The sequence below is a fragment of the Molossus molossus genome, unplaced genomic scaffold, assembly GCF_014108415.1.
Source record: "Molossus molossus isolate mMolMol1 unplaced genomic scaffold, mMolMol1.p scaffold_m16_p_8, whole genome shotgun sequence".
NCBI classification, from domain to species: Eukaryota; Metazoa; Chordata; class Mammalia; order Chiroptera; family Molossidae; genus Molossus; species Molossus molossus.
Genome location: NW_023425402.1, coordinates 93,063,971 through 93,083,777, shown reverse-complemented (window position 1 = coordinate 93,083,777; position 19,807 = coordinate 93,063,971). Strand labels below are relative to the sequence as shown.

The window sequence follows — 19,807 nt, the reverse complement described above, 5'->3', positions numbered from 1 at the left end:
CTCCGTGAAGAGCAATTGGTAGGTCATCAGAAAGTTTGTATCTGTCTAATTAGTCAAAGTTAAAGAAACTACCAGTTCATACCTGAAAATAGGATTCATTATTTCTTGGAAGACTGATGCTAAAATTTAAATCTTCACTAGTCTCTGGAGATAGGGATGATACTCCAAGAGCCAAATTCCGAGTTGTAATATTCACATGTGGTGTGCTATTTAGGTCTATCTTGAAAGCCAATTCATCAATTGTTCTTAAAGCTCTAAAGAAATGACAAACAATGCCACTGCTAAGTAATGTGTTTTAGGTGCCTACACACACATGATTTGCTGCACAAAATACAAACCAAATAAAATTGTGTTTAAATTGTCTGATCTTACAAAATTACCCAAACCACAACAATAGCAGTTAATACCTAGAATCATAGTGATAAATACAGCCTCAAGAGAAAAATATATGCTTTAAGGAAAATCAACAATGAAATCATCCTAAACAAATTGTTTTGTTTTGGTTTTTTTGTTAACTATTTTAGTCTTTCTTTCTTCATATAAAGAATATGCTTCATACTCATAACTGAGTAAGAGTCAAAGGAAATAATGTGTAAAAGTATTTTTTGAACTGCAAGACACCGTAAAAGATAGTGTGTAATTATTACGTAGATAAGTAATAATAATTCATGTTAACAAATATAAAATTTTCATCAAAAATTTCATAGAAAGGAAGAAAACAAAGAGAAAAGATTAAATATCTTTTTTTTTTTTACTCTTCAACCAAGGATATTTTTTCAATGATATTCAGATAGAGTGGGAGGGAGAGAAAGAGAGAGAAACATCAATGTGAGAGGGACACATTGACTGGTTGCCTCTCGCACGACCCTTACCAGGGCTGGGGATTGAACCGCAACCAAGGTATATGCCCTTGACCAGAATTGAACCCAAGATTCTTTGGTCCATTGGCCGATGCTTCAACAGCTGAGGCCAACTGGCCAGGCAGATTAAATATCTTAATAGCAATACATTAAGTAAAATAATTGGAAATAAACTGAATTCTATAAAATAGGTACATTTTCTCCCTGCCTTACACCTTTTAATTTCAGAGGTACAATGACATAGCTGTGGCAATTCTATACCACAGTTCCCAGGACAGTGACCAAGTTATGCCTAAAAGCTGTGAGTTGAATGTCTGCTAAGTGTCTCCTCTGAAGAAAAAAAAAAAAAAGGGGGGGGGTAGGGGCATTAATGAATATTTGTGATAGTCTATTCATCTTTTGAATTAACCCCAGTTAACATTTTTTTCAGATGAAAATGCAATACTGATTATGCTTTTCTGAGATTATTTAATGTCTTGCCAGATGCCAATCCTAATCATTTTAAGTTCACTTTGTGAATGATCTTGGGAATTATCAATGGATCTTCTAGAGATATAAATTATGAAATCTGGGCAAAAAAAAAAAATCAGATATGTGAGAAATTAAATAACAACACATGCATCCAATAAATTTTACTCTCCAGAAAAAAAGAAGAAAAAAACTTACTCAGAAGAAGATTTAAGCAAGTCACTGTCTGGACTGGTTAAGATATTAGAAAATATATTCATTAAAGTTGAGCCAAGAGTTAAATCAATGTTTTCTTCTTTATTCACGATCTTTTTCACCTTTTCTACAATGCTGGTAATATTGGCTGAGTTTAAAGTCTGCCCATCACCAGTTAAATTTAAAATCTGATTGGCAATTTCATTTGCTTCCTCTAAAAAAAAAACAGAAGAAACAACATATAAAGTTTTACCTGGTTTTTTTTTTTGGATCATTTCCAGGATTGAAACAGGGTGTGATATTTAACATCATAGTTTAAGTAGCAAATCAAGTTTTCTGTGCATAACTCCTTATCACAATCTGCAGAGAGCAATAATACTTCTTTGCACACAGAGACTAACGCATCTCTTTAGTAAAAGATAAACTGTGCCCTTAAGCAACTTAGGTAAATAACTTGGAGAGACCCACACAGCTCTAATAGAAATGTACCCAGAATAATTGAATAAGTGTATAATCGCTGTTTAAAACAATACAAAGCTCTAAAACATTGATACGAATATCCATTTGTATATTATTTTTAAGTGTTCTCTAAAATTTTAGGCCATTTTTACTCTCCTTCAGAAACAATACAACAGGAAACCAGAATGAGAAAAAACAGTATTTCCTATCTGAAGTAAGTGAAATGATGATTTGCCAGCTCTTAATGTTACAGTAGCATCCTATGGCAGGAGAACGTATCTGAAGGGGATGAAAACCATGAAGTATGAGGTCATTTCAATTGGTCTCTGAGAACCGAAGAAAATCATTCACTTACTTGAACAATTGGAGATATCAGGAATCCCCCAGTGGGCTACAGATGTGTTGGACGAGTTTTGATAACTATGAAACAAAGAAATGCGTTTCAAATATGTGGCATAAAGTACATTAGAATTGACAAACTTAGCGAATGAAGAGTTTTAGAATTTGCCTTTATATCTACTTAAGTTTTATTGGAAAACAAAACTGTAATACATTAAAATTAAACTCATATTAAAAATTCTTATTGGCAAAAAAAAAAAACCAAGTGCATGACTCATGGGAATAAAATGCTAGCAAGGGCTCGTAGCCTAACCTAGGTTACATAAGGTTACTAAGGTCAAAACCATATTTGGTAATGTGGGTCAAGGGCAGATAAAATCTGACAATGATTTCACATAACTACGTGAAGCAGATCACAGTCCACATTTTAGAGATGAGGACATTGATTCAGATAAGTCAAGGGAATTCCAAGGTCTCCAGGCAGGAAGAGGTAGAGACATGCTTCAGACTCAGGCCAGTACGTCTCCATAGCCCCTTTCAATGCTCCAACCACGTGTCAAACACAGTAGTAGGAGCAAAGCTTCTGTTTCAGCATTTCCCTACCAAGAAAACCCTAATTGGGGGTGGGGTGGAGGGTGAAGAACTGGATTTGACTTGCAGTTGACCTGTCTGTGGTTTCTGTTAAACATTCAGGGACAATCCCTACCCTGACAGCCCCCATGAGTAGACTGCCCTAACCTGGATCCTGCTTCATTCCCTCATTGGCTGCCTCTTTCCCCTCCAACAACAGGCACGCCAAACAGTTTAAAGTCTTGGAATTTCTGATGCATGTTCAAAGGCTGCGAGCCACCTTGGTTCATCCATATATAAGGTGGTTTGCTCTAGAGACACCCTCTGGTTTCCAAATGTCCCCACTGTCCTTCAGAGAAGGCTAAATTACAATGTTGCCTGCAGTGAAAACACTTCTACTGGTAACCTACCTGCCTCCTGTTTACCCCTCGTGGAGGTTATGATTTAGGCGCACACAGAGATCCCTGCCCTGCTGTCTAAGTGATATGCAATGCCTGGGAGCCACGGTGCAGCGTGTGGGACCCTGGGAAAGTAGACGATGTGGGGGGTGCTGGCAAGAGCCAATGAAAGTATTACCAGATCCGTGAAGCATAAAAACCTGGCTTCTCTGGACACAAAAGCTTGTATTCAGAAGGGTAGAGGTCTGGCCACTGATAGCCTTTGGGATTCTCCTCCTTAAGGCAAAAACCTATGTGAAAATAAGAAGCGTAATAAAATGAGAAATATTAATCTATTCTTTGAAGTTGCAGGTGCAAGATAACAGCAAAACAACAATGCTGGCTATGAGGTATTTACTTCATGGACTACTAAATTACTAGATTTTTGTGTTTAGAATTTGTTAAAATCTGAAATGAGAAATGAGAAAAAATAACCATTTACTACATTAGATACAAAAATCATTACAGCTAACAAAACCATCAAATAGAAAAACTAAAGTGAATATATCATTCTAAAAGAAATCATTAGCAAGTAAAACGAGTACAATAAAGGTGTATTCGTGAGCGAGGGAGGTGGAAGAGGGCATAGAGGGAATACATGGGGATGGACAAAATAAAATAAGATAAAAAGAGTGAACCCTAAATGTAACATTAAAAAAATGAAAAAAATAAACACTGCATAAAATAAAAACAGTCCTGAAAACACTTCAGAATGTAAAGTCCCCTCTGATTTTTTTTCAAAGGGGAAAGCCTACAAAATAGTGTTGTCACTGAATTGTGAGGATCTTTTCCAGAAGCATTTCCAGCTGCTCTGAAAGATCTTCTGCCTGGAAGTCTGCTGGAGGAACGATGAGACCCTGTGAGCTAAGGCCACCCTCTCACACACAGGCCTTCATCCTCCAATCATCCCACCTGCGGTTTGAAAACTCTCTCCGTATGTGCCATGCCATAAATGAGTCAGATTTTACAATTTAAAAAATATCAAAATAAAAGCAATGTATCAACAGCAACATTTGTATTTCAGTGCCGAAAAAGAGTAGCAAGTCATACCATACTACTGGGACCCTGCACTGCAGCTGCCAAATGCACACTCATATCACCTTCCCGCCTATAATCCGAGCCTTAACATTGTCGAGGGTTAGCCCCATGTTGTCTTTCGATTCATAGAAACTTTTCTTCACAGACCCTCTTACAGAAAAACAACACAGTGTAGGATTTAAAGTAAGTAGTATAAATTACATGTCTAGGTATCTGGAGAGAGTTCTGGATCCTGCAGCCTCTGAGGACAGAAAGGGCTGCCCCATTGAGCTCCCTCATCACCCACAAACCACCATTTGTCAAGCTACGTCCTTGTGGAGACTTTTGTGTGTGAAAAGGCAACATCTGTACCCCACCCGCCAAAGCCCTGTTTGTGAATAAGCAAGCATTTTCACATGGAGGCCCAGAAATTGGTGATGATGATGATGATGACTTGTGTTCTTCCGTCTCTATGATTCTCTGTAGCTGTGTAAGTGGACACATTAGAGATGGTACTGCTCACAGAAGGGAAGACGCTTGCTTCTCTACAACACTGTGGTCATGGCCTCAGGCATAACCATGGTCTAGGGACTGAGGAATACCAGCCTACTCCATAAGGCCAAGTGTCGAAGTTTTCTTTTGATCTCTACTAATGTGCCTAATGATAATACAGTTGTAATCACAGAATAACATTAGAACAGTGAGCCCTAGCCCAGTAGCACAATTGGATAGAGCAGCGTCCCAACATGCCAAGGTTGCCTGTTCAGTCTCCGGCCAGGGCACATACAAGAAGCAACCAATGAATGCATAACTAAGCAGAACAATACATCTATGTTTCTCTCTCTCTCTTCAAATCAGTGAAAAAAATTAGAACAATGACTTTACTTTCTGTTGTTCAGATGTTGGATCATTTGCTTTACTAAAGGATTCTCATCACGTCTTATTTTAGCATGTAAGTGCGTGGGACGTGCTGGGTGCTGGGGAAGGTAGGGTGTTAAAGGAAAATAAGATGTGATGTGTTCTCAAGCCAGAGGAAAGCCCTGTTTAAAGAGAATATATATGTGAACACACATAAGTCCAGTTAAATACTGTGGCCTTCTAATGTCTGCAGTGCTGTAGGTATCTTCAAGCACCAAGTGGTGGCTCCAAGGCGGTGACATCTACTTATGCACGGATGACGTCAGAAAGGCTTTACAGAGAGGTGATTGTGGGCTGTCAGGGAAACTCTGAAGGTGGTGAGCAGGTGGGTGGTGAGCGCAGAGAAGAGCAGGTGGGCAAAGTCAAGGAAAGGAGGCACAGAGAGCTGGTGTGTTAGCGAAGTGTAAGTGATACCGTGTGTGTGGCTGGAGCTAAGCATGTGGATGATGTCTAAGTAAGAATTCAATCTAGGTCCTGGATAGCTCCCAGATTTCTGGTCTATTCCTGCAGAGATAGTGGTGTCATTAATGAAGACAGAAAACATAATAGAAGGAATTTATAATAAGAAATTACCTTTTATAACATTTACCTCATTCGTGTTTCCATATGCACTCTCTTTTTTCTACAGTTTAAGCCAATTCTGGTGAAGACCACCCTGGCATTTTTCTCATACTCTCAGTATTTTTGTAATACATCCCTAGAAGAGAGTATACGCCCTCCCCTGCCTCTTTCATCCCCTTAGATTCGCAGGCATCGAGTGGATATCTTTTACACTCACCATGTCGTCCCTTTGCTGCAATATCACCGCCATGATGCATTTCATCATCAGACAAAATAGCTTTAAATAAGTAAATAACACATATCGGAAGAATATTTTTGTTGTTTTAATTAAACCTGTATATATAGTCATCTAAAATACATATTATGAAAAAATGAAAGGCACTTACCCAGTTGCCTCACACTCACGGTGTACAGCCTCAAGCCCTCATCCAGGGACTCATTACTTGTTAAGAGCTTCTGCTGAATCACTTTTCCTTCTAAATTGATATTGTCAGTAGCATTGTAAACTAGATGGGCCCAAATCACCATCCTAGGGAAACATTGTAGATAGAACTGTTGTAGGGCTGGTTTTATTTTTTTTATTTTTGGTAGAAAAATAGAACATTTGGAAATGATAGTAAGAGGGAGACTATGAAGTATTGACAATAAAAAGATAGGCCAAGGCACACACAGACTTCTGTTGCTACATAAATGATATTGTTGAAAAAGATCTCAATGTAAATGTATTTTATAGGACATTACATGTATAATTCTATCCTATATCACATCACCCCATTTCTTTTTTTATCATTTGAAGTGATTTTTTTAAATCTTATTTTTCAACACCACATTTATTTGAGGAAACATTTTCAGTAATATTTTATAGCATATGTGCAAGAAAGGGACACACTTATGGTTAAATCTAAAATTTCTTTACAGCCCCAAATAAAATTTGTTAGAAAAATTAAATTTCATCTAATGTGACTAAACTGATCATTTGACTTTTAAAATTATTTAGTGTTATTGTTTACAAACGTGTTACAATCTCTCCAGAACTGTGATAAATGATTTCTATCTCAATAAAACATTTGCACGTACTTTGCAAGGTGAAAAGTTACGAAGTAAGTACTCAAAATTTACTCAATGGCTGACTAGCATTTTACCAAAGACGTTTATAGACCTTGAATGTTTTTAAAAATACACATCTCTATGGAAAGCAGAGCTGTTTCCTAAAAGCCCTACCCAAACGTTTGGCTCTGCAATGTGAAGTAATGTAATTTTCGGCTGAGCTGTAGTCAGTTATAGTCAATAGCAAAAATCAAAGCTATTAATTCAACATTGAGGTAAAATTAAATGACATTATTTTGTCAGGTAGAGGAGAAATATTTCCCCTTGTATGTGAAAGGTCTGGGTTTAGAACACCACTTTTCATCGTCAGATTCTGCGGAGAAATGAATAATATGACAGGAGTCATTATCCAGCCTCAGTTCCTATGCACACGCCAGTCACTGAAAATAACTAGAAAGCACTCAGCGGGGCAGCATTGTATATTTTATTAATGAAATTCTGATAGTAACAATAAAAATGAAATAAAGCATTAACAGATTTGTGGTGCTAAAGAGAAAAAAAAAGAATAAGTGAAATAATTGCTATTGAAGATTAGGTGAAATTGAATAATAGTTCTATTTTCCCCCTAAATATCTCAAGGACAAGATGCTCTACCATTTTCATAATTCACTTTGAAGGGCTATTTGTTTTTCAAATGATCCACTGCTTAAAGTTCATATTTAAGCCATATTTCAAGATGAGACAAACACAAATGTGGGTATAACAGTGAGCTGGGATAAAGTAACCACTGATTACTTATCATTGAAAGATAAGCTTGGCCACTCCAGTTACTGAGAACTTCCAGCTGGGATTGTGACCTTCTACTTCTCTGGAATATTGAGAACATCATTACCACGGCGTGTTGTGGATGATGTTGAATACCCAATTCAGCAATGCAAGAATGAGCACGCATTGTCACAGGTCTTATCTGGAGTGTTTTCCTCTCTCATCCTGAAAACTAAAACTATTTCATAGTGCTACAGAGTCAAGTTCTATCTGTTGTTACCATCGATCATTCTTTATTTGAATAAACCAGTCTTTCTGGCTTTGGTTTCCTGTCTGTCTAGCGATAGTGTGATAGAGTCATCTAAAGCTATGGTCTGTGTTAAGTGTTATAATCGAAGTGAAAGGCAAGTTTGGCAAAAAAAAAAAAAAAAGAGTATGTGTAAAACTAGTAGATTATGGTTTTAAGAAAAACTATGAGACTATAAAAGTTTATAAAGATCATTAGAAAATAGGGAAAAAGAAAGAGCAGGAAAAACTATGAGAATAAATTTTCAAACAATGTCAAGAGTTCATAACAAAGAAAAACTAAATGTGTGGATTTTGAATATATACAGAAATGATAAGCTTCAAATATAACTTTAAAGATTTTTTTTGTCTAATGTTGAACAGAAAAGAAAAAACTCTCTGGTTAACTCTCATGTGAAATTTTATTTTTATCTTCTGATAATAAGTATATATCACCTGAAAAGAAGTTTATTCCATCATCATAGTTGTAAATCCATCATTTAAATTCAGTCAATTAAAACTGAGCAAGACTTATGTAAACTTCTGCTCTTCCAGTAATTTCTTTCTATCTATGGAGATGCAATATAATATATAAATGCAACTAAATTTATTGCATCTAGTTTAGGTTGTTTTTAGAATATGACACTCTGAACAGCTGGCTCTTACATGCCAACCGATGATCTACAGTGGACATTTCTGTTAAATTGTCTGCTGCTTCAGTCATGATCTTGATATAAGTTAAAATGGAGACTTCAGAAAATTAACTGATGGCTTTAAATGCAGAAAATATTTTGGCACCTATTATCCATATTATTATACGCTTTCATTAATAAACGCCTTACTTTTTAAAAAGCTACAACAATTTTATTTTTCTTTGTAGGTCTCTTTGAAATGGGACATAATCAGTTATTATAAAAATACTGGAACCACTAAAACTAATAATTCATCCACTTTAAATATGCTACTTCTGAATTATTTTTCATCTGATACACATTTATATCCAGTCTGCTATGTTACAGTTTTAGCTATAAGAAAAAATTAGTGTGCATTAGTGCTAAAGAAGTAATATAAATGTGCCATGTGATTAAAATGTTTCTCTCCTAGCTCATTGTTGTAATTTCTCTACAAAAAAAGTCAAATCAGAGGGCAAGAGAAAGGATACTATCTTTTATGTAAGACTTTCTCAGGGTTACCTTTGATCATCTGCAATGTTTCTCTTGACTTTAATCTTGTCCTCTCCTGTGTTCAGGTGAAAACTATAAATAAAAACATACAGATTCATTATCAACCTATCTGCCATACCATCAACAGCAAAATTTGAGGAGATGAAAGAAAGAGGCAGAATGTGCATTCTAAGCCAGTATTTCAAGTGTGTTCTGAGGTTCTAGCTACACAGTCATACTAAGCTTGGCAATTATGTTCCCTTGCTCTCTTTCCAAGATCACAATGCATTTTAGTATGCTAGAGCATGTGAGATGTTCTGATATACAGAAAGCTGCTTCAGTTTGTTTAATAATGTACTTTCTGGACTCATTTAACCAAATGATCCCTTTTTCTGTGTCATCATATCCCTTGAGTATACAGAATGTAAGCTTAGTGTTCACAAAATACATTTTAGAAAGCTAATTTTGGTATAAAGCTGTGAAAACAAGGCTCAGAGGAGCATACATGGCTGATACTATTTGCTTGGGATTTAGTGAAGTATTTAAATAGAAGAATAGTGAAAGATCATTTTGAAAAGCTAGGCTGAAATCAGACTGTAGATGTCTTATCTTGTAAAAATTGGTCTCCAAACTAGGGTGCATGCCATCCAGAGGGTTCTCTAGATGATCCCCTGGCATATGAGAAGAAACTAATGGAACTTCTACTTAAATTTAATTATCCCCTTTTAATTTGTGATACATTATAACATGCAATACATTCATTAAGTAATACATACACACACATATATCACTTATTTAAAATCACAAGTATATTTTGGGAGTACAGGCGAAATTCAAAAATAAAATGATTACAATCTAAGATCAAAATATTTTTTTAAACGATTGCTGCAACATTGAACCTTTCATGCAAAGAAATGACATAATATAGAGTTGTTTTAGAAAGATTATAAAAATGGTACATATGTGTATGTATGTGCTTGTGTGTGTAGGTATAATCAGAGAAAGATATAGTGGTATAAAATTAGATGCTACTTTTTATTTCTCAAATAATTTGCCCTGTCATTTTACCTGATATTGATCACATAAACAGTATAGTTCCAATTTTGGAAGGTTGAATTGAGCTGAAAAATACAATGGAAAAGGGTGAGTTTGGGGAATGCTTAAAACAATCTGAATCAAGTTTCTTCCCTCCCAAAAGATAAGTTGTTATTGGAATAAGATCCTGGGAAAATCCCAGAGAGCAAAGAAGTGAAAGAAAAGTAAAGATAACAGTTACTGGATCATTGTATGCCAAGAACTTTACAAATGTTATTTCTTTTGATTGCAAAACAACTAATGAGATAGGTATTGTCTGCTCCATTGTCTTCTTAAAAATGAAGAAATTGAGCTTCACAGAGATGGAATAGCTTGCCCGAGGTTACCCAACTAAGAATGAGCAGATGCCAGATTGGAACTCAAGTCTGTCTGTCTGGAAACACTATGCTTTCCTCTCTAGCTCATGTTATAATGGGCCACCAAGTCAGTTACAACCCTGAGAACTTAGCTGTAAAAGGGTACATAGGGAAGATGAGCATAATAAACACTTCCATAGTCGTCATTCAACAGACACCAAGGTGTGATAACACATCTTCCCGGTAATTATCATCTCATAAAAATATTAGCAGTAAGAAAAATTATAAATCAACAACATAAACCTTTAAATTAAACACACAATAAATAAATTCAACATATTGGGAACTATGTTAATTATTATTTGGTTATTTAACAGTCTTTTTTTAGGTCTCAGCTCCAGATTTTTTAATGAAGCAATGGATTCTTCTCAATTGCAAATTTTTATGATGCGTTGTCCAATACAATCAGGAAACAGGATATCCTTACTGATGTGAAATTCTCTTATTTATATATCACTTCTAAAGGGTTTTTTCAGTTATGTTTCATATACATATATAGCTTTTCTTAAGCACTCTAAAATTAAATGTAAAATCTAGGAAATTCAGGCAAAAAGGTGTTAAACTTTTAAAATTGTAAATAGTTATAATATGAATCAGGGACATCACTTATATTTTCTCTGTTATCATGTATCTGCTTTGGTATTTTGCATCTTAAACAGATAGTGTCCAGTAAAGTTTAGCTTCAGATGAAAATGATCTTATGTTGAAAAGTATGCATGAAATAAATATAAATGTGAAATTATACCTCTCTAAAGCAGACTCTCCTGTGAATACTAATTTTTGAGATTTATAACATTAGATGTGGTTTATTTGGGAACAAAAATTAAAAGTATTATCTTTTGAAAACATTCTGACTTAAAATACCAGAAAGAACAATGCTGGAAAGAAAGTGGGATGCAACAATATACTCTTTCTGTAAAGACTGCTCTCCGTTTGGAAAGCAAACATCTTCTAGTGTTTACATTAATTACTAGTTTATGTGTCATTCCAAAAGGTCAACAGTAGCATTTTTCTTTGACTTCTATTGAAGAATTTCACTTTTACCCCCAACTTTGTAATAGTTGTTAATTACATACTATTGTTTCCTGTGGTCAACTTGTTTTAAAGGTCCTTACCTTTACTTTATTATTATTATTATTATTATTATTATTATTATTATTATTTTATCCTCACCTGAGGATATTTTTCTATTTATCTCAGATAGAGTGGGAGGGAGGGGGGGAGAGAGAGAGAGAAATATTAATGTGAGAGAGACAAGGGCCGGGGACGAACCGCAACCAAGGTACGTGCCCTTGACCGGAATTGAGCTTGAGACTCTTTGGTTTGCCAATGCTCTAACCACTGAGCACCCGGCCAGGGCTAAAGGGGGTTGGTTTTAAAATTAAAACTATGTTTTTCTATCATTCAAATATGTTTTATATATATATAAAGTATTGTCACCACTATGTCTCAAGGTATGATTTTACTTTCTTTTGCCACCAAGGACACATTTATTTGACACCTATAAGAAACCTATTTTTCTAATTTTAGAATGTATACTCACATGACTTTATTCATGACAACTGTTTGAACTGTAACAGTATTATATGTAAAAAGCAGTACAAAGTCCCATAGTATACCACAGATAGGAATAAATAAATAAATAATGAAAATCAGTGAAAAATAAAATTGTTGGTACTGTTATGAGGGAGAAAAAATAAGTCTATGTGTTGTATTTGTAAAAACAGAAAAGAAAAAAATGGTAGTTTTTTTTTATTGAAAATTACCAATATTTTCATCAGTATAATACAGGTTAAATAAATTATAATCTAAATACCCATTAGCAGATAACTTAAATAAATGACAGCCACATAATGGAACCTTATATAGTGTTTAAGAAAAAGATAAAGAATAACCAATGGTCACATACAACAATGTGGTGAAGGCGCGGAGTGGGGGTGAGGGGTGGGGAGGAGGGGGTCAATGGGAGGGGAAGTGGGACATCTGTAATACTTTCAACAATAAAGATAAATTTTAAAATAATAATAAAATAGCCCTGGTCAGTTTGGCTCAGCAGTTGGAGCGTTGGCCTGTGGACCAGAGAGTCCCGGGTTTGGTTCCCGCTAGGGGCACATACCAATAAAATAATAATAATAAAATAAATTCTAAAAGAATAAGAAAAAATAAAAATAAAGAAGGTCTCTGTGTACTAATATTGCAAATTGGTTAATCACAAAAACAAGTGCAGTGTAGAACGGTGTGTAAAATACGTTACTTGTAGTGTAAAAAGGATAAAATAATCTTTCTTTTAGATACACAAATTCTGGAAAAACCCAAGAAAAAGTTACAGTAATTTCCAGGTTCATCTCCAGGCAGATAAGCTACAAGGATGGTAGAAGATTTTCATGATACAGTAAGTCCTCAAAGTCATCAATAGATTCTTTAAGAATAGCTAATAGAAACTTTAAGCTAAATGATATATAATGAAACTCAGTTGACCATAGGCTAATTGGTGTAAATAAGAACTAAGTATGTATGGCATCTCAACATTATAACAAAATGATATTGAATGAAATGGCATTATTTGAGGACCTGCTGTATATCTTTTTCTATTTTTTAGTTTTCAATGCAAAAATACTCAATCAAATGATAAAATAAGAAACATATTTTTTAAAACAGTGCTGGAACTATATGCACATAATAGCAAATAAAGATACCTGCCAACACACGTTTCCATTTGTGGGGCATTTTCTTACTTAGATAGTAAGTCTTTTAGGCTCAGTTTCTTGTCATTTTTTCAAATGCATAAGCACAATACCTCACTTACTTATCAGTTTATATATTTATAATGAACAGCACCTATATATCAGTATTATCTGTGGACTGAGTTAGCCAAACATTAGGGTCTTTGCCAGATTTCTAGAGGTTAACAGTATAAAACCAAAACCAATTTTACAAATTCACTTACCCATTCTGCCACCTTGCTCTGTACTTTTACCTCAGGATGACGAAGGATGTTTTGAACCACTATGGAAATTCTATAGATAATTCCATCTGTCCGTTGGAAATAAGATTCAGCCCATTAATTACATTTTAGAATCATATAATTATTAATGTAAGTTTATAATCACATAATTTCATACAATTTAAAAGAAATATCTACACAGGTACAGAAAACCTGAGATATTTTGACTTGATGCTTATTGACCTTTGCAGTTATCAACTAGTTTACTCTTATAGATAATCCGTTCATTGCTCCTAAATTATCACCTGACATTTCTTCATATTTTCAAATTTACAGATTTCTGTTATCTGTGGTCTGTAAAGTGGTTTTTTTCATGTATACTTCGATATCTTGTAACAATGAATTATCCTTTTCTGGTACATTATACAGAGTTTGGTATGTGAAAGCAAATGAGACAATGTGCAGGTGGTAACTTGGAAAAGAACAGGCTTAACGTATGTACTCTCCCTTTCCTTCCAATCCCTTCCCCAGTTAAGTATTTACTTCTACTAAGTTACTGGGTTGGATTTCACTAGACTTTTCATCAAAATTCCATAAATGTAGTCATTAGTACCAAAGTAAGGGGTAGAAATAATATTTGGAGAAAGAATTTCAATTGTACCAGCTTGCTTTAAAAAGAAAACAATGTCAGAGAAAGTTCTGCTTTTTTCTTTTGTGGTCAATCTTTAAAGTAGTATCTCTCACACACACACACACACACACACACACACACACACACACCTCAAACTCACCAGCCAAGATTTACTAAATCTCTCTAGGTACATGTTAAAGGGCACCTTACTAAAATATGGGAGGTTACTGCGAGAAAACAATGATTTGAATCTCCATTATAGTCAATTATCTTTCTTCATGTTTATGTTTTGGCATAAACATGCCTTGGGTAAAACATGGAAATATACAGTTAAAATACTCATGAGAAATAGATTTAATAAAGATTTTGGGGAGACAGTACAAAAAGTGTGGCTCTGGAAACTCCCAAATCTACCAAAATGCAAACTGTAGTCCAATTACTAAAGGAATGTTTTTCCAGAATTAAAAAATAATTCAGATTTTGAAAACACCTTTTTACACTCTAGATCTCATCATATCAAAACCTGGACATTCTGAATAACTGAGAGGAAATTCAAATTGCAGAGGTTCAAGATTCCATATTTAGTTCAGGGTCCTGTCTGAGAATGTTCACGGATGTCAGCAGAGGAACTGAAAAGCTGCCACTAGGTGGAGTCCTAAAGCATGTGTTTGTCCAACAGCAGTAGTCTTTCCTTCTTGGTAAAATATTGCAAAATACCAAAAATCAGTGTTTTTAATCACTGACATTTCTGAAATTTTGTGGAAGTATTCAAATATTTAAGATACTTTTCTTTAAATTTTAACTATTTCCTACCTCACTTTTTTTCAATTCCTTGTTTTTATAAATGAGCAAGACATCCAATATCTGAGGCAGCCTAAATCAATTTATAAATATAGTACTCTCCTTAAAGTTATATGGCTTAAAACAAATAAAATATGTGACTATAAAAAGGACAAAAAAAACTAGCATCTTGTGTTACAGGTTCTCTGAATAATTATCTGAAAACTACTCAGCAGAAGCTACTTGTCAAACTTATTTCACAATTTTGAATAATGCAGTCAACAAGTAATCATGAGAAATGCCCAAGAGTGAATTGTCGAAGCAAAATTAAAAAGCCCATTGAAGGGTTGCTGAAAGGGGTTCTGAACGGCAGCAAAAGAACTGGCTTCAGCATTGTCAGTGCAGAAAACGCACAATTAAGACACGGCTGCAGGCTCCTCCACGCCGTGCTCCAGTCCACTTGTGTCCCCAGGAAGATGCAACTCCCACAGTGTCTCAACAGAAAAGCTTTTCACAAATCTGCATTTGTTCCAGAGACATCCAAAGATGAATGCATTGTCCTAGTAATGGCATCCAGGCCAGAAGAATTCATGACAGACATTTCTTTGAGGGAAAAAATATTTAAGAATATATCCATCTTCCAGTTCGTGGTAATGACAGGAGTCCTGCTCCTCCGACACACACACTTTCTTTGAGAACCTGGCGTGTACAGCTAGACTGATTGTTGGATCCATACACATATCCTGAGAGGACATTTTTTATCTGAGTAAACATATGTGAGAAACTAGAAGCAGTGTTCTAATTTGTACTTAAATAATGATAAAGACTAACAAGGCTAGTTCCTGCCTCGGGTTGCTGACCTCACAAAGTTGAATCTTCAGTGGCACTACAGTGAAGCTTCAAGCATAGATAATACCACTTTGAATGGAAACTATAATTAGTCAAAGAGATCTTCTTGGGAATGTAATAGAAAAAGCGGAGTTATTTGTGTAAATAATTATCCATTAGTTCCTGAAATATCTGTTTGTGAAAAGTAGCTTAAAAGATAAGATTGTATTAGTATATAATCTGAGGTATCAGATAAAACTCCTATTGCAAATAAAAACAAAAAATTTGACATAGAAAAACAGGAACATTTCACAAAAGCTGGAAAAGCACATTTAATTTAATTGATATATTGAAGAAATATGTCTGATTGTCAATGGATTTCAGTCCCTCTCCCCGCATTACTGATGAACTTAGTAAAGATCTTTGATAGCCCAGAGTTAAAAAAAAAAAAAAAACAGACAAGGTAAAAAGCAGATTTGATAGTTGTGCCTGTCTTTCTTGCAGTGGAAAAAATAGATTCTCTAACACAGGCTGGGGCAAAAGAGGTTTACAGTTGTGAGTACACAGAACACAGAGTTTATTCTTGTATTATTATTAATTATTGTATTATTTTCCATATGAACAACTGTAAGCCTACTTTTGCCACATCCTGTCTATCAGATCACAGGCCTGAGAAAGTTTACTATATCAGTTTCCCAAGGAATAAAAAAAAGTGTATCTGAAATTGTTGACAGTATGTGAATGACCTTACATAGTCCAGGACATAAGACCGAACCCCATCTATTCATAAGGTGAACAAGTAATTCTCTTTTCGATTATTTCAACATTGACTACATCAAAAAAAAAAATCTTATTTAGATTACCATCTATCTTTATTAGATAGAGGATCTTTGTTACTCTCACTTTTGAAAAAGATAATCAAGGCTTCGGGTGCTGAGATGTGAGAAAGCAGTAAGATATAGGGAGAATACAACAACATTTACATTATATTTATTTTCCCTTCTATTTTAAAATAAATAGTTTCATTTTATAATAGTGATATTAATTTTCCCATACAAATAAAAATGTTTAAGTAATAAAGTGAGTCAATTTAGAAAAAAATGAAATGGATAGTAGAGGTAGTTCAAGGATTTGGTAAAAAAAAAAAAAAATGGTACACAAATTTGAGTACACAATTTTGAGGATATTTCTACTACATGACAATGTATGAATATTTTTAAATATGTTTAAATGCTAGGATTATATTTTTATCAAGAATCATCTGAATTAGAATCTTTTCCTCTAATGTGGTCAAGTCAAACCATATCAACTGATTCTGACATTTGCCTGCTTTGTTGAAACTCCAATAAAGGTTATGACGCAGAGAGAGACGGACTAAACAAGGCTCTCTTCAAGAATGTCAGAAATGACATGATGGAGTGAATACAGCTCTACTCCACCAAGTCAAGGGCTCTAAGCATCACATAAACGTTCTTGGGCAGCAGAGGGTGTGCCAGTCCTGGAGGGAAAATGCCACAGAGGCTCTTTGTATGTTCATACAAAGAGTGAAATACTTAGTGAGAATTATAATATTCCCATCTGCTGGCTGGCATCCATGTGAAATGTGCACTGGAAACTTCTGCTGCTGTTGCTTTCTTGGGGCTGCTGGAATTTCTGCTCCATCATAAATCTCCTTGGTGTAACTACCAGAATAACCATAAACACTTCCCTGAATCGATGTCTTTATAACCCTTTACATTTCATGTAAAATATTCCATACTTCCAATTTAAATGTCCTCACAGAGGAAGTTGATGTAACCCCAAAACCAAAAGAAAAAATGAACTCTGTGGGTTTCTTGTCTCTGGATTTTGGTCCCTGGTGATATATTGCAGATGTCTTGGCCTCATAACTTAAATGATTGAAGTTGAGAAATTCCTTTGTTTCTAATACCTCATATTTGAGAATATGACTGTATTTGAGGCAATGGTGTGGTCACCTGATTGGAATTTCTCTTTTTCAGAAGAAACTGAGATCACTTACTTTGAATTACCAAAAGGCTATGTATGTCATTCATATAGAAATCAGGTTAACCAAGAGTTCTACTCACCGGGCATTTCCCCAGCTCATTTCTTATTTTATATAACTGCTATATTTGCAAATTACAAATAATATATATAGAAAAGTATATATGAAAAATAGGCAAAAGGTGTATTGGTAGTTACTTGAAGTTTTTTTCAGTCAAAAATTGATTTATGATTTATTTGATAACCATTATTCCAACCATTATTCTAACCATTATTCTTCAACAAATAAAAACAGAGAGCAAATTATTACCATGCAAAGTGATTTTTACAAATATCTAAACATAAAGTTGGCTTTAGTGAAAAGTTAAATTACTAAAATTCATTTTTTTTTAAAAATTATAGAATCCTTTAGAAAGAAGCTTCCTGACAAAAATACCACGAATAATTTTTTCTGAGATCTCTAGCATAATATAAATTCATTCCTTTTAATTAAATGCATTTCTCATAAAAGTTCCTTTAAAGAAACATTGGCTACAAGTACAGAGGAGTGGTACTGAAAATGAACTCATTCCACTGGTCGTTAAAACAAGGAACTCAAGACAACCAAGTGATACTTATTTATTTTACTAGCCTTGCAAATGTACCAATTGATTACAATAACCAAAACTTTGCTGGATCCTTAGATATTTTCACCCTTAGAATACAACTTTTTTCATCACATCAGACATACTACAAATATAAAAGGTAATAAAGTCTTACCATTCTTTTGTTTATCGGTTCTGTTAGTAACAGGCATGTTAGTGGAGACAGTAGGTGGTGCAGGACTAGGAGTACTTACAGTAGCTGCTAATAAAGATGAGAAGATGTAATTTTGCAAGGAGCCCATGACAGTTAATAGGGATAAGCAATCTATAATTAATTCATGACAATACATGAAGAAAGCATGAAAGCTGTTTCTTTCCACTAACTACAACAGGCTCCAAGGTTACAAATAAAATAAGTGATGCTTTCTATGGCACATTAAGACTCAGTTCACATGGCCTTTGGTACCACACTGCAAGAGTGTGGACCTGGCACAAAGGGAATGGAGAAGGAACATTTCGATTCTAGACCTAGGTCTGCCGTCAACAGGCTGACACACACTGTGAATAAATAAATCTCGCAGAACTCAGTTTCCTGAGTTTGTAAAAAGAAAAAGTCAGAGAAGGCAGAATATACAGCACCCATCAGCTTAAAATGATCTACACGAAGTCAGTCTTCCTGATTCACTGAGAACAGAGAGACAAAATCTCAGAGGAAAACATATTTCTCCCTGAGAAGAAAAAAGTAAAGCAAAATGCAAGAATAAAATGTACAGATCCCAATAATTTGACTAAAACAGTGATGGACAAAATGGATTTCACAAGGACAAGCCTTATGGGGGAGACATTTTCAAAGCATTATGTCATAGATATGCTTCTGATGTTATTAAAACTCTCAAAGATTAAATCCTTATGTAATGCTCTGAAAATATTTTTTTAAGGAAATCTGAAGGAGCTATACAGGGTGGGGCAAATGTAGGTTTACAGTTGCGAGTGTGTGAAACACAGTGTTAATAAAACTATTGTAATAATTATAACCTACATGTCTTTTTCCATAAAAACAACTGTAAACATACTTTAGCCAGCCCCTGTATAAGTAGTAAAAACACTACACACATGATTTTCTTTTAGTTGCTCCTAACAGTACACTTGTATTAATGTACATTCATAGGTACCATAACCATTTGTTAAGTCTCTCTTTTTTTTAATTACCTAAATTTAAAACATTTAACTGATTACACGAAGAATTACCTTCTAAGGGTCTTTAGAATATATTGAATTGCTTGCTTCAAAATATGCATTCTTAACTAAAAAAGTTTCCATTCCAACGTGATATGTAATACTTAAGAATGTGGATTCTTTTTGAAGTCTTTTTAAAAAGAAATTGTGAACATTCTGTACTATTTATTTTAATGCAAAATGCATAAAAAAAAAAAAAAAAAACAGAAAAAAAATTGGTCATTTAGGACAGGGGGACAATTAGCTGGGCATCTGGTCCTGTGAC

At 34.6% G+C, this 19,807-nt stretch overlaps 1 protein-coding gene across 5 annotated transcripts in view; it reads right to left on the bottom strand.

The window, feature by feature from the left end:
• Window positions 1-19,807, bottom strand: part of ADGRG6 (adhesion G protein-coupled receptor G6) — a 139,698-nt gene that overhangs the window by 40,418 nt on the left and 79,473 nt on the right. For 4 of the 5 annotated variants that reach the window (XM_036248065.1, XM_036248061.1, XM_036248063.1 and 1 more), the window contains exons 6-14: window positions 18,482-18,568; window positions 13,483-13,568; window positions 10,153-10,205; window positions 9,115-9,177; window positions 6,211-6,353; window positions 3,468-3,579; window positions 2,338-2,402; window positions 1,527-1,737; window positions 83-254 (exon numbers count right to left, since the gene is read on the bottom strand). In XM_036248065.1, the coding sequence (XP_036103958.1) occupies window positions 83-254; window positions 1,527-1,737; window positions 2,338-2,402; window positions 3,468-3,579; window positions 6,211-6,353; window positions 9,115-9,177; window positions 10,153-10,205; window positions 13,483-13,568; window positions 18,482-18,568 (992 nt within the window). The remainder of the gene's footprint in view (window positions 1-82; window positions 255-1,526; window positions 1,738-2,337; window positions 2,403-3,467; window positions 3,580-6,210; window positions 6,354-9,114; window positions 9,178-10,152; window positions 10,206-13,482; window positions 13,569-18,481; window positions 18,569-19,807) is intronic. The other variant, XM_036248062.1, reaches the window with a different exon arrangement.